This window comes from Spea bombifrons, chromosome 4 (genome assembly GCF_027358695.1).
Source record: "Spea bombifrons isolate aSpeBom1 chromosome 4, aSpeBom1.2.pri, whole genome shotgun sequence".
NCBI classification, from domain to species: Eukaryota; Metazoa; Chordata; class Amphibia; order Anura; family Pelobatidae; genus Spea; species Spea bombifrons.
Window position 1 is genome coordinate 112,920,771 of NC_071090.1, and position 13,315 is coordinate 112,934,085.

At 53.5% G+C, this 13,315-nt stretch overlaps 1 protein-coding gene across 1 annotated transcript; it reads left to right on the plus strand.

Moving 5' to 3' along the window:
- Nucleotides 1-6,656: 6,656 nt before the first annotated feature.
- Nucleotides 6,657-13,292, plus strand: LOC128490688 (sodium/potassium-transporting ATPase subunit beta-2-like). The gene is made up of 7 exons (XM_053462698.1): nt 6,657-6,881; nt 8,285-8,413; nt 8,703-8,810; nt 9,624-9,829; nt 9,914-9,985; nt 11,770-11,880; nt 12,600-13,292. The coding sequence occupies exons 1-7, from the start codon at nt 6,770-6,772 to the stop codon at nt 12,759-12,761; spliced, it is 900 nt and encodes a 299-aa protein (XP_053318673.1). The 5' UTR covers nt 6,657-6,769; the 3' UTR covers nt 12,762-13,292.
- The last annotated feature ends 23 nt before the right edge of the window (nt 13,293-13,315 follow it).

Sequence of the window (13,315 nt, forward strand, 5' to 3'; positions counted from 1 at the left end):
GTGACCCCGCGAGCCGTGTACCCCCAGGCGGTGGGAGGGGATAGTTGTGGCCCCATCGCTGCAGGTACCCCCTTCCAAACGGTCGCCCCCCCCATCCCCCGCCAGAGGCTTCCGGGGCCCCGGCTCCTCTGGCCTTCCCGGTGCACGCGGGGCCACAAATAAACTCAACCGAGTACAGGGTGCCAGAGAGTGCGGGGGGCAACTACGGGCCGGCGAGCCATGGGGCAAATGGGGGGGTCTGTGGGCTGCCGGGGGGAATTCCGATACGGTCCGAGGGATGCCTGCGATTGGAGGAGAGAGGAGAGCCGGGCGGCTCCGCATTCCATTCTCGAGAGCGCTCTCCACGCAGAGAGGGTAAATGTCTCGAGTGCCCCGGGGGCCCGGAGCGCAAACAGACCGCAGCGTTTGCCAATACCGGACTTCTTACAGGAAATCGGGACGCCCCCACTAATTACCCCCCTTCTGCCCTACACGGGGGGGGGGGCGGGGGGTATCACAGGGGGCCCGGTGTCTCCCCCACACCACCATTACTGGTTTATATAGCGGCACAAAGGGTAGGCATCACGGTGGGGAGGGCCCTAGAGCTTACAATCTAGAGGGGCTGTTTTATGAGCCCGGGACTGGCCGGGGCAGAAGTCGGGAGGTATGAGGTGTTTGATTAAGCCGCTGAGCCGCGCAGGGACTTTTCAATAGACTCCGGGGAGGCCGGCGCGTGCGACCCAGCGGTCTCCGGCTCAGATGAACGTTCTCGTCCTCCGTGGTCCCGGATGCGGTTTATTTCTCCCCTCCGTGGCGGGGGGGGGGGGGGTGGGCGTGCATGCACTTTGTCCCCGGGAGAGGGGGTATTAAATTAACGACGGGGCAGATACTCAGAGTGTTTGACTTCAAAGGGAACATCTGGTGTGACAGAAATGTCCCCCCCCCCCGAGGCCCTCTCCGTGACGTAAACCACCCAACTGCCCCAACTGCCCCGTCTCGTCTGCCCTTATCTACGTATTCCTTCTATCGGGGGACTTTATGCCTGCACTGAAAGTCTGTTCCGGGTATCTACTACTCTTTCTGGAAGGAGAAGACTTGGCGCCTTTGTAAATCTGGCCCCCGGGTGCTTCAGAGCCAGCGGCGAGTTATGATTTAGCGCGGAGACGCCCCGGTTACCGAGAGATCGAGAGCTTAATCTCAGCCGCATCTGTTCGTTAATCAGCTTTCAACCATAAACCTCCTCTGCCTCTCTAATCCGCGTCTCCACCACTCCTGCAGAGAGGCACGGTGTGGGGGGCTTGGGCAGAAGCGAGAGCGCTGGGGCCTGAGAGAGCGCGCTGGGGCCTGAGAGAGAGTGCTGGGGCCTGAGACAGCGCGCTGGGGCCTGAGAGAGAGTGCTGGGGCCTGAGAGAGAGTGCTGGGGCCTGAGACAGCGCGCTGGGGCCTGAGAGAGCGCGCTGGGGCCTGAGAGAGCGCGCTGGGGCCTGAGAGAGCGCGCTGGGGCCTGAGAGAGCGCGCTGGGGCCTGAGAGAGCGCGCTGGGGCCTGAGAGAGAGCGCTGGGGCCTGAGAGAGAGCGCTGGGGCCTGCGAGAGAGCGATGGGGCCTGCGAGAGAGCGATGGGGCCTGCGAGAGAGCGCTGGGGCCTGCGAGAGAGCGCTGGGGTCAGCCGAAACTTTCTCCTAAACACGCCCTGCTTATACACTTATCATAATCTAACGTAAGGAAGTGTCACTTTACTGAGAGGGGAGTAGATAAGCGGAACAGCCTCCCAGCAGAAGCGGTAGGGGTTAATACAGTGAGGTTAATAACATGCGCAGGACAGGCATATAGCTCCTTAATCTAAGACGAGACCAAGGACTGATTAAGACTACAGACTGGACAGGGGCCAGCGGGGGCCGATCTGCCGGCGGGTTCTGGGTTCCTATGTCTATTGGGGAGCACGGATCTCTGTTACTCTGTAGAGGTAGTATCGAAGGGAATGGCGATCCAGAATCCGATGGCACGATGACAGCAGGTGGTGTTGTTACTGTGCGTGGCTGCCCGGGGCTGGTGGCTGTCTCTGGTTCCCGGGCCTCTTCCTGCCTCTCCGTCTGGTTTCAGCTGAACTCTTTAGATCTCTTTATCTCCATTTACACTTTAATAGCCCTGAATGCCCCAGATACCCCCCCCCCCCGCTCCGCATCGAGTCTTCTCCACCAGTCTGCTCCGGTCCAGCCAGTCCGGTCAAACTGGAAGATCCGCCAAGTCCCCGAGGGCGCCAGAGAAACTGGGGCGACCGGTACGAGCCGGCGTGCACCGGGCCACAATATCTGACGCTCTCCGGCTGTCTCGTATGCTACAGAAATAACTCTCTCTTCAAGAGATTACACGTTACATAGCTCAGGTCTGGCCTCAGCTGGAGTAGTGGGTACAGTGCTGGAGACCCCAGCCCCAGAGGGATACTGACATTCTGGAGAGAGAGTACAGTGTAAAAATGATCCGAAAAGCTAAGGGATCTCAAAATGTCCTGCTTGGGGAGGGGGAGAGAGAGAGAGAGACAGGGGAGAGGAGAGAAGGGATAAGAGAGACAGAGGAGAGGAGAGAAGGGATGAGAGAGACAGGGGAGAGGAGAGAAGGGATGAGAGAGACAGGGGAGAGGTGAGAAGGGATGAGAGAGACAGGGGAGAGGAGAGAAAGGATGAGAGAGACAGAGGAGAGGAGAGAAGGGATGAGAAAGACAGAGGAGAGGAGAAAAGGGATGGGAGAGGAGAGTAGAGAAGGGATGAGAGAGGGAGAGAAAGGATGAGAAAGACAGAGGAGAGGAGAGAAAGGATGAGAGAGACAGAGGAGAGAAGGGATGGGAAAGAGAAGGGAGTGGAGAGAATGGATGAGAGAGATAGGGGAGAGGAGAGGAGAGAAGGGATGAGAGAAGGAGAGGAGAGAAAGGAGGAGAGGAGAGAAAGGATGAGAGAGACAGGGGAGAGAAGGGATGAGAAAGAGAAGGGATGAGAGAGATAGGGGAGAGGAGAGAAAAGATGGGAGAGATACAAGAGGGTCAGAGGCTGAGATGGGATGGAATTGAGTTTTATTTTACTGAGAGGGTGGTAGATAAGTGGAACAGCCTCCCAGCAGAAGTGGTAGAGGGTGATACAGTGAGGGGATTAAACATGCATGGGATACGGCTCCTGAATCTAAGACTACAGACTTGATGGGCCGATGGGGGCCGCTCTCGGACAGGGACACGGCTTCATGTCTGTGTTTTAGTAGAGAGATATTTGCCCCTCCGCCGGGTTCTTACTGGCGTCTTGACTCTCATTCCATCCTGACCTCTGCTTGTGACCTTTGACCCAGAGCCCCCAGCCCTGACCTTGGCCCGATTAGGCCACCATGCTTACTTGGAGTCATATTAGTGGAAGTGGGGGGGGGGGGGTGTCAGGTGAAGAAATCCCTTCCATATGCAGGACCCTCCTGGTCACTTCCGGCCCCGGGCCCCCCCAATGCGCCGGGCCCTGCTGCAGACCGTCAGTCTTCTGGTGCAGATACGGGAGTCAGAATCCTGCAGGATGCGGCCAGGAACTACGAGCAACAAAACTATAAGCCGGGGCCTGAACCCTCTGCGTCCTGCCGGTGCATGGCAGGGCCGGCCCTGTATAATGTATAGAGAACATGGGGGCTGTTCTGGAAGACATTTGGGGGGCTTTCCCAAAGGGGGTCCCTGACACTTTCTGGACTCTCCCGTCACCTACAGCAGCATTAAGGTTAAGGAAGCGATCCACGCTCGGATTTGAACTGCAGGACCACCTCCACCAGCAGCAGCAGCCCTGCACCAACGGATACAGAGCCGGACCACTGAACTGCCCCCAAAATTCAAAAATGTTTATCACTCAGAGTGTGAAAGGAAAGTGAGCTGCAGCAGCCGAGGCAGAGCAGGGCACAGGGCAGGCACAGGGCACAGAGCAGGCACAGAGCACAGAGCAGGGCACAGAGCAGGGCACAGAGCAGGCACAGGGCACAGAGCAGGCACAGGGCACAGAGCAGGGCACAGAGCAGGCACAGAGCACAGGGCAGACGCAGAGCACAGGGCAGACGCAGAGCAGACAAGGGAAGGCACAGAGCACAGGGCAGGTACAGAGCGCAGAGCAGGGTGCAGGGCAGGCACGGCAGGCATTGAGTAGGGCACAGAGGAAGGCACAGGACAGGCACACCAACAGCCCATATTAGAAACAATAATTGATCCCCTAGAGTAAGGACGGTTAAAGAGGTGCAGCAGTGATAGTAGTAGTAGCAGGGCATTGGGCCTGGGCAGACAGACACTGGCATATCATAGGCACATACACATGATGTGTGTGTGTGCATATGAGTGTGAATGCGTGTGTATGTATGAGTGTGTATTTGTGAATGTGTAGGTGTGTGTATGTGTGTGAAAGCGTGTGTATATGTGTGTGTGCGTGTGAATGAAAGTGTGTGTATATGTGTGTGTATGTGTGTGAAAGTGTGTATGTGTGTGTGCGTGTGTATGTGTGTGAAAGTGTGTATTTGTGAATGTGTAGGTGTGTGTATGTATGTGCGTGTGAATGTGTGCGTGTGAATGTGTGCGTGTGAATGTATGTGGGTGTGTATGTGCGTGTGTGAATGTGCACGCATGTTATTATTGTTACTTTGTATCATTGTTGTGATGATTAAAGGCCCTTTAATTGCCTCAACTGCCCAGAACACAATTGTAACAATTGTCCCATAATAGTAAAAGCATTTACACAGTAATTCCCGCCCCGCGAGGAGGAGACCGCCGAGTCCGGCGTAAATACTTACTTTTGATGTAGAAACACTTGTTTCTTTTTTGGGGTTTTTAGATGAAAAGTCAGATGAGGCGATACAGAGAAACCGGATTAACAGGAAAGCAGGAATCCGGTCCGGAGTGCAGATCGAGCCGGCTGCGGGAGGATACAGCCCCCCCTCCACTGCATGCATACACACGGCATCCCCTCCACCCCACTGCATGCATACACACGGCGTCCCCTCCACCCCACTGCATGCATACACACGGCGTCCCCCCCACCCCACTGCATGCATACACACGGCATCCCCCCCACCCCACTGCATGCATACACACGGCGTCCCCTCCACCCCACTGCATGCATACACACGGCGTCCCCCCCACCCCACTGCATGCATACACACGGCGTCCCCCCACCCCACTGCATGCATACACACGGCGTCCCCCCCACCCCACTGCATGCATACACACGGCGTCCCCCCCACCCCACTGCATGCATACACACGGCGTCCCCCCACTCCACTGCATGCATACACACGGCGTCCCCCCACCCCACTGCATGCATACACACGGCGTCCCCCCCCCGGCATGCATACACACGGCATCCCCCCACCCCACTGCATGCATACACACGGCGTCCCCCCACCCCACTGCATGCATACACACGGCGTCCCCCCACTCCACTGCATGCATACACACGGCGTCCCCCCCACCCACTGCATGCATACACACGGCGTCCCCCCACCCCACTGCATGCATGCACACGGCGCCCCCCTCCACTGCATGCATGCACACGGCGTCCCCCCACCCCACTGCATGCATACACATGGCGTCCCCCCCACCCCACTGCATGCATACACATGGCGTCCCCCCCACCCCACTGCATGCATACACATGGCGTCCCCCCACCCCACTGCATGCATACACACGGCGTCCCCCCACCCCACTGCATGCATACACATGGCGTCCCCCCACCCCACTGCATGCATACACACGGCGTCCCCCCACCCCACTGCATGCATACACACGGCGCCCCCCCCTCCACTGCATGCATACACATGGCGTCCCCCCACCCCACTGCATGCATACACACGGCGTCCCCCCCACTCCACTGCATGCGTACACACGCCCCCCGCACTGCATGCATACACACGGTGCCCCCCTCCACTGCATGCATACACACGGCGTCCCCCCCACTCCACTCATACATACACACGGCGTCCCCCCCACTCCACTCATACATACGGCGTCCCCCCTCCACTGCATGCATACACATGGCGTCCCCCCCACTCCACTCCACACAGTGCGGGGAGGGGGGCTCAACACATACTCTGAATAAAACATGCCAAGAAGGGGCCGCTGAGGTCTGGAGGGCAGATGTGTCTCATACTATCACTACAAGCAGAAGTGGCCCCTGGGTCAGCAGGTGTGCCAGCTAACCAGAGGCCCCCAGTTGGCTGAGGGCCCCTCAGAGGCTCTAGAAAGGGAGTCGGCTGAGAGTGATGCTGCGATAGAGATCACACGGGCGCTAATGAGGACGTGAAGAGAGAAATCCGGTCAGCACCTGAGCCAGCGAGATGTCACCAGCCCGGGGAGGGGGGGGGACCAGGGCAAGAGGCACGCTGACACACCCCAACACACAGTGTCACCCCGCAGGGGGCGGGGCAGACTCACAGTGACTACGACGCGTTCCAGGTGAATTTGGGGGTAAGCTGCCCCTTGGGGGGGTATAACGATGTGCCTTTATAATTACAATTTACTGAGGAGGGTTTCAGGGGCCTATGATGGGGCCAGGAGCCTCGGCCCAGGGCCACACGCTCACCTCTAGTGACAGTCACAGTGCTTGTGGGGGAGGAGCCAGGTGATGAATATTCATCAGGGGGCGGGGCGATGAACAGATATATAGACAGGTGGCTGCCGTGGCTGGACTCAGAGAGGTAAATCAGCCGCAGCAGGGGCAGCGCAGGGTCTCACGGACTCCCAGGGACTTCTCCTTCGTAAGGGGCAATTGCTGCCAGTGAGGGTCAGTAACCAGGATGGCTGCCCTGAGTCAGAAGCGAAGCTGCGGGCAAATTATGGAAGAATTCAGAGAATTCATGTGGAACCCCCGGACCCGGGAATTCATGGGCAGAACGGGCAGCAGCTGGGGTAAGTGACGGGGTTAATAAGGGGTATTACGGGCACAGCTGGGGTAAGTGACGGGGTTAATAATGGGTATTACGGGCACAGCTGTGGTGAGTGACGGGGTTAATAAGGGTTATTACAGGCATAGCTAGGAGGTGACAGGGTTAATAATGGGTATTACGGGCACAGCTGGGGTGAGTGATGGGATTAATAAGGGGTATTACGGGCATAGCTAGGAGGTGATGGGGTTAATAATGGATATTACCGGCACAGCTGGGGTGAGTGACGGGGTTAATAAGGGGTATTACAGGCACAGCTAGGAGGTGACGGGGTTAATAATGGGTATTACCGGCACAGCTGGGGTGAGTGACGGGGTTAATAAGGGGTATTACGGGCATAGCTAGAAGGGTGACGGGGTTAATAATGGGTATTTCTATATAAATATATATAGGGGATGTGTATATACTTTTTATATAAATATATATATAAGGGATGTGTATATACTTTTTATATAAATGTATATACTGTCTCTATATATATATATATAGGGGATGTATATATATACTTTTTATATAAATATGTATATATATAGGGGATGTGTATACGCCTTCTATATAAATATATATATAAGGGATGTGTATATACTTTTTATATAAATGTATATACTGTCTCTCTATATATATAGGGGATGTGTATACGCCTTCGATATAAATATATATATAAGGGATGTGTATATACTTTTTATATAAATGTATATACTGTCTCTATATATATATATATAGGGGATGTATATATATACTTTTTATATAAATATGTATATATATAGGGGATGTGTATACGCCTTCTATATAAATATATATATAGGGGATGTTGTTTTTTGCGTATATGTTTTGATCTCCGGCTCGCGCTCCGCTTACCCCAGGGGGAGGGGGCAGCACACCGGGTGTTTTGGGTCATTAAAGGGGTATTTTGGGGGTTTGTTTGCACATTATATAGAAAGGTCCGTAGCTGCGCAAGGTGATGAATTATCCATAGAGAGACACATTGTACAACTCTGCTGAGGGGGTGGTAGGTAAATGGAACAGCCTCCCAGCAGAAATGGTAGCAGCTAATACAGTGACGCGATAGGGCATTGGATATTCACATTATGCCGAGAGCCACGTGATGTAATTAAGAGCTGGTGATTGCATCATAATTATGAGGTCATTAAAAAGAAGACAGGGTGGGGAGATATAAAAAGAACAGGACGTCGGATTATTGTCCTAAAGAGCGATTACATCGTTCAGAGAGGGTGGGGGTGGGATGGAGCTCTGTGTCTGGAGAGCGGGGGCAGAAATACCTGTTCCCCTGCGGCTGGGGGTAAGTGTGTGGGGCAGATGCTGGCCGCGACCCCATTCATGTGTAACAAGCGCCGTCTCTCCTGACAGGACTCATCCTGCTCTTCTACTTGGTGTTCTACGCGTTCCTCACCGCGATGTTCAGCCTCACCATGTGGGTGATGCTGCAGACCATCGACGAGTACAACCCCAAGTACTCGGACCGGCTGGCCAATCCAGGTAAAACTACCCCTGGGGTCTGTATGGTGGACCCTCCACAAAGTCCTGGTTTTGAGTTGGGGGGGTGGATCACGCCAAACAGTTCCCTTTAAATCTATCCTGCCCCCTTTACTGCCCCCAAACATCTGGTGCTCGGGGAGCTCCTCCAGGTTCTTTCTGCCCACCTGCCCCAAAAGGAGAATCACCCCCAATGTTGCCCAGTACGGGAGATTCCTCGCTGGGAATGCGATGCATTTGGTGCCGTCTTTTCTGTTGTCTGACTGTCTAATGACCTCCATATTCCCTTTAGGTTTAATGATTCGCCCCAAGACGGACGGTCTGGACATAGTGTACAACGTGACGGAAGGTCAGGCCTCCTGGGGCAAATATTCCAGCGCCCTGGACAGTGTGCTGGGGGGTGAGTGTATTTATTACGTCGCTTCACACCACATATTATCATCTGTCCATCTCCTCTGTGTCTCCTCCATCTCCTGTCTCCTCCATCTCCTCTGTGCCTCCTTCTTCTCCTGTCACCTTCATCGTATCTGTGCTTCCTTTACCTGCAGTCTCCTTCATCTCATCTGTGCGTCCTTCACTTCCTGTCTCTTTCACCTCTTGTCTCCTTTATCTCCTGTCCTCCTTCTTCTCCTTTGTGCTTCCTCCATCTCCTCTCTGCTTCCTTCGCCTCCTGTCTCCTTCATCTCCTGTCCTTCTGTATCTCCTCTGCGTCTCCTTCATCTCCTGTCCTTCTTTATCTCCTCTGTGTCTCCTTCATCTCCTGTCCTTCTTTATCTCCTCTGCGTCTCCTTCATCTCCTGTCCTTCTTTATCTCCTCTGTCTCCTTCATCTCCTGTCCTTCTTTATCTCCTCTGTCTCTCCATCTCCTGGTCCTTCTTTATCTCCTCTGTCTCCATCTCCTGTCCTTCTTTATCTCCTCTGCGTCTCCTTCATCTCCTGTCCTTCTTTATCTCCTCTGTCTCCTTCATCTCCTGTCCTTCTTTATCTCCTCTGTGTCTCCTTCATCTCCTGTCCTTCTTTATCTGCTCTGGGTCTCCTTCATCTCCTGTCCTTCTTCCCATCTGCTCTTTGCGCCATCTGTTCTCCTCCCAGTCCTCCTCACTCAAGTCTGGCCCCAGACTCTCCTAACGTTCTTCTCCTACCAACACCCTTCGCTCCAGTTGACGAACTGGTTCCTTGTCCTCCCTAACGCTCCATCTTGTGGTTCCTGTAGATTATAACCTCACGGTCCAGGAGCAGCGGGGCTCGGCGTGCAACGGCGGAGCGTACAACAGACAGGAGGACACGGGAGACGTGAGGAATTACCCCAAGAGGGCCTGTCAGTTCCTGCGCAGCTCCCTGGGCCTCTGCTCCGGCCTCGAAGACAACTCGTATGGGTACAAAGATGGGACGCCCTGTGTGCTCATCAAAATGAACAGGGTAGGGGATCAGTATGCGTGGGGATCGGGGCATCGGGTGTTGCGTGTGGACACGTTCTCACCGCACACGTCTCTCTCTCCGCAGGTCATTCATTTCCTGCCCAGCGTCATCCCCCAGCTGTCTAATACCTCGATTACCGTCAACTGCACCGGGAAGGTGAGCGGGGAAAGTGCCCACGGCTTATGGAGCCACTGGTGTCTGTGGGGATTTAGTGGAATGTCTGTCCGTCTGTCTTTCTCGTGATCTCTCAGTCCGTCTCTTTCTTTATGTCCTCAGAAGCTCAAATCAGCTGTAAATGAGTCGGTAAGACGTGGCTCGTATAGACTACAATCCTCAGTAGCCCTATAGATACCCTGTAGGCAAACATTCTATAAAGCTGCGTGAAACGATACAATCCCCCAAAACTCATAGAAAGCCTCAGCCCCGTAGGAATTTCCCCAAAGCCGCGATGACGCACGACACGTAGATATACATCCTAGCAGCCCTTATAGCAAGTACCTTATAGAGAAAACAACCCTATATACATAGTACCGATACAGCTCATCTATATATATTTACACACTATAGGTTTATCTCAGTGTATAGGACAAACCCCTCATACACCCCATTTATTTTATAGGACTGGTATAGGGTCTGTCAGTGTATAGGACAAATCCCTCATACACCCCGTTTATATTATAGGACTGGTATAGGGTCTGTCAGTGTATAGGACAAACTCCTCATACACCCCATTTATATTATAGGACTGGTATAGGGTCTGTGTCTCTGTGTATAGGACAAATCCCTCATACACTCCATTTATATTATAGGATTGGTGTAGGGTCTGTCAGTGTATAGGACAAACCCCTCATACACCACATTTATATTATAGGACTGGTATAGGGTCTGTCAGTGTATAGGACAAACTCCTCATACACCCCATTTATATTATAGGACTGGTATAGGGTCTGTCAGTGTATAGGACAAACCCCTCATACACCCCATTTATATTATAGGACTGGTATAGGGTCTGTGTCTCGGTGTATACGACAAACTCCTCATACACCCCATTTATATTATAGGATTGGTGTAGGGTCTGTCGGTGTATAGGACAAACCCCTTATACACCCCATTTATATTATAGGACTGGTGTAGGGTCTGTCTTTGTATAGGACAAACCCCTCATACACCCCATTTATATTATAGGACTGGTATAGGGTCTGTCGGTGTATAGGACAAACTCCTCATAGACCCCATTTATATTATAGGACTGGTATAGGGTCTGTCAGTGTATAGGACAAACCCCTCATAGACCCCATTTATATTATAGGACTGGTATAGGGTCTGTGTCTCTGTGTATAGGACAAATCCCTCATACACTCCATTTATATTATAGGACTGGTATAGGGTCTGTCAGTGTATAGGACAAACTCCTCATACACCCCATTTATATTATAGGACTGGTATAGGGTCTGTCAGTGTATAGGACAAACCCCTCATACACCCCATTTATATTATAGGACTGGTATAGGGTCTGTGTCTCGGTGTATAGGACAAACTCCTCATACACCCCATTTATATTATAGGACTGGTGTAGGGTCTGTCTGTGTATAGGACAAACTCCTCATACACCCCATTTATATTATAGGATTGGTGTAGGGTCTGTCGGTGTATAGGACAAACCCCTCATACACCCCATTTATATTATAGGACTGGTGTAGGGTCTGTCTGTGTATAGGACAAACTCCTCATACACCCCATTTATATTATAGGACTGGTGTAGGGTCTGTCGGCGTATAGGACAAACTCCTCATACACCCCATTTATATTGTAGGAACGGTGTAGGGTCTGTCAGCTTATAGGACAAATCCCTCATACTGTAGGACCGTGCCATTATTTTGGTCCCGGAATAATTCCTTCTTGCTGGATTCACGCCAACAATTGTGTTTTTATTTTTTTAGACTGAAGAAAACGAACGGCTTTTGGGTAAAAGGGTTTATTTCCCCAATAACGGGACTGGCCTCGGCACCATCGATCTGATGTATTTCCCTTATTATGGCAACAAAGCTCAGGTAAGAATGAATCCTGATTTCCACCCCCCTCTCCCTCGTGCACCTGACCCCATCACCACCCGATATTACCCCAATGGAGGCAAAGTCTCCCATTGGTCACCACGGTCAGGCAGTCTTCCAACCCCCAACATAAGTCCCCAAACCATGCATTTTACCATCTGTATGTACGGACTACCCTCCCTTTCCCACCCGCCGGGGGAAATATCATCCCATGGATTCCACCCCCTCCCTGTCCCACCCGCTAGGGTAAATATCATCCCATGGCTTCCACCCCTTCACTGAACCCACCCATCCCCCCTGGGGTAAATATCATCCCATGGATTCCACCCCCTCCCTGTCCCGCCCACCGGGGTAAATATCATCCCATGGATTCCACCCCCTCCCTGTCCCGCCCACCGGGGTAAATATCATCCCATGGATTCCACCCCCTCCCTGTCCCGCCCACCGGGGTAAATATCATCCCATGGATTCCACCCCCTCCCTGTCCTGCCCACCGGGGTAAATACCATCCCATGGACTCCACTCACTCCCTCCCTGTCCCACCCGCCGGGGGAAATATCATCCCATGGACTCCACTCACTCCCTCCCTGTCCCACCCGCCGGGGGAAATATCATCCCATGGGGTTTCTCAGTGACGGTTGGGGACGATTTTGCCCCTTTTATTACCTCTGTTACCTGACCCCCTCCCCCGGTAAGTGACCGTCCCCTTCTCCCCCCAGAAGAATTACACGCAGCCCCTGGTGGCCGTCCGCTTTGAGAACGCGATGCGGAACGTGGATCACCTCGTGGAGTGCAGAGTGAACGCGGGGAACATCAACAACAAGGACGACAGAGACAAATTCGCCGGCCGCGTGGCCTTCAGACTCCGGATCAACAACTGAGAGCCGAGCCGGCCGGGGCCCCGACTCTGCAACGCCGTCACAGTGTAAATTACCCCCTCCCCCGTAACCGCAGCACCTGTCGGCGACTCGCTCGGCGCCTCCAAGCCGGTGGAAGCTCTGGGCTCAGCGAAGCGCGTCGGGGGACACGTCGGGGGCCGTGCGTGGACGCTTTGGGGAAGCACGAGCTCCGTTATACAGGCGCCTCTGGAGTGCCCAGCGGCTCCGGGTCCCCCCCCCCCGTTACAGAACCTGCCCCCCCAAATGAGTATTGCCCCAAATCCCACTGACCCTGGGGCAGAACGTTTTCAGGGATGAGAAATGTTTTTATTCTTGTAGCTACACCGGCTATGCGCGTCGGTTACGGTGCGCCTCGGTGGTCTCATGTACATGAAACACAAAACCCCGCAGGACTCTTTTGTAAATATTTTACCTTAACGCAAAAATACCAAATACCCCACCAAGTGTGTGACGAGGGCAAATAACTTGCCCTCCAATAAAGTGTTCCCCCCAATAAAACCTCTTTGTGTTAAAGCAGTCGAGTTATAACCGCAGCG

Excerpts from the sequence above, each read along its gene's own strand:
- LOC128490688 (XM_053462698.1), top strand. The coding sequence starts at position 6,770 with ATGGCTGCCCTGAGTCAGAAGCGAAGCTGCGGGCAAATTATGGAAGAA. Across the intron at positions 9,830-9,913 it reads TGCTCATCAAAATGAACAGG|GTCATTCATTTCCTGCCCAG; the intron begins GTAGGGGATCAG and ends CTCTCTCCGCAG. Across the intron at positions 11,881-12,599 it reads ATTATGGCAACAAAGCTCAG|AAGAATTACACGCAGCCCCT; the intron begins GTAAGAATGAAT and ends TTCTCCCCCCAG.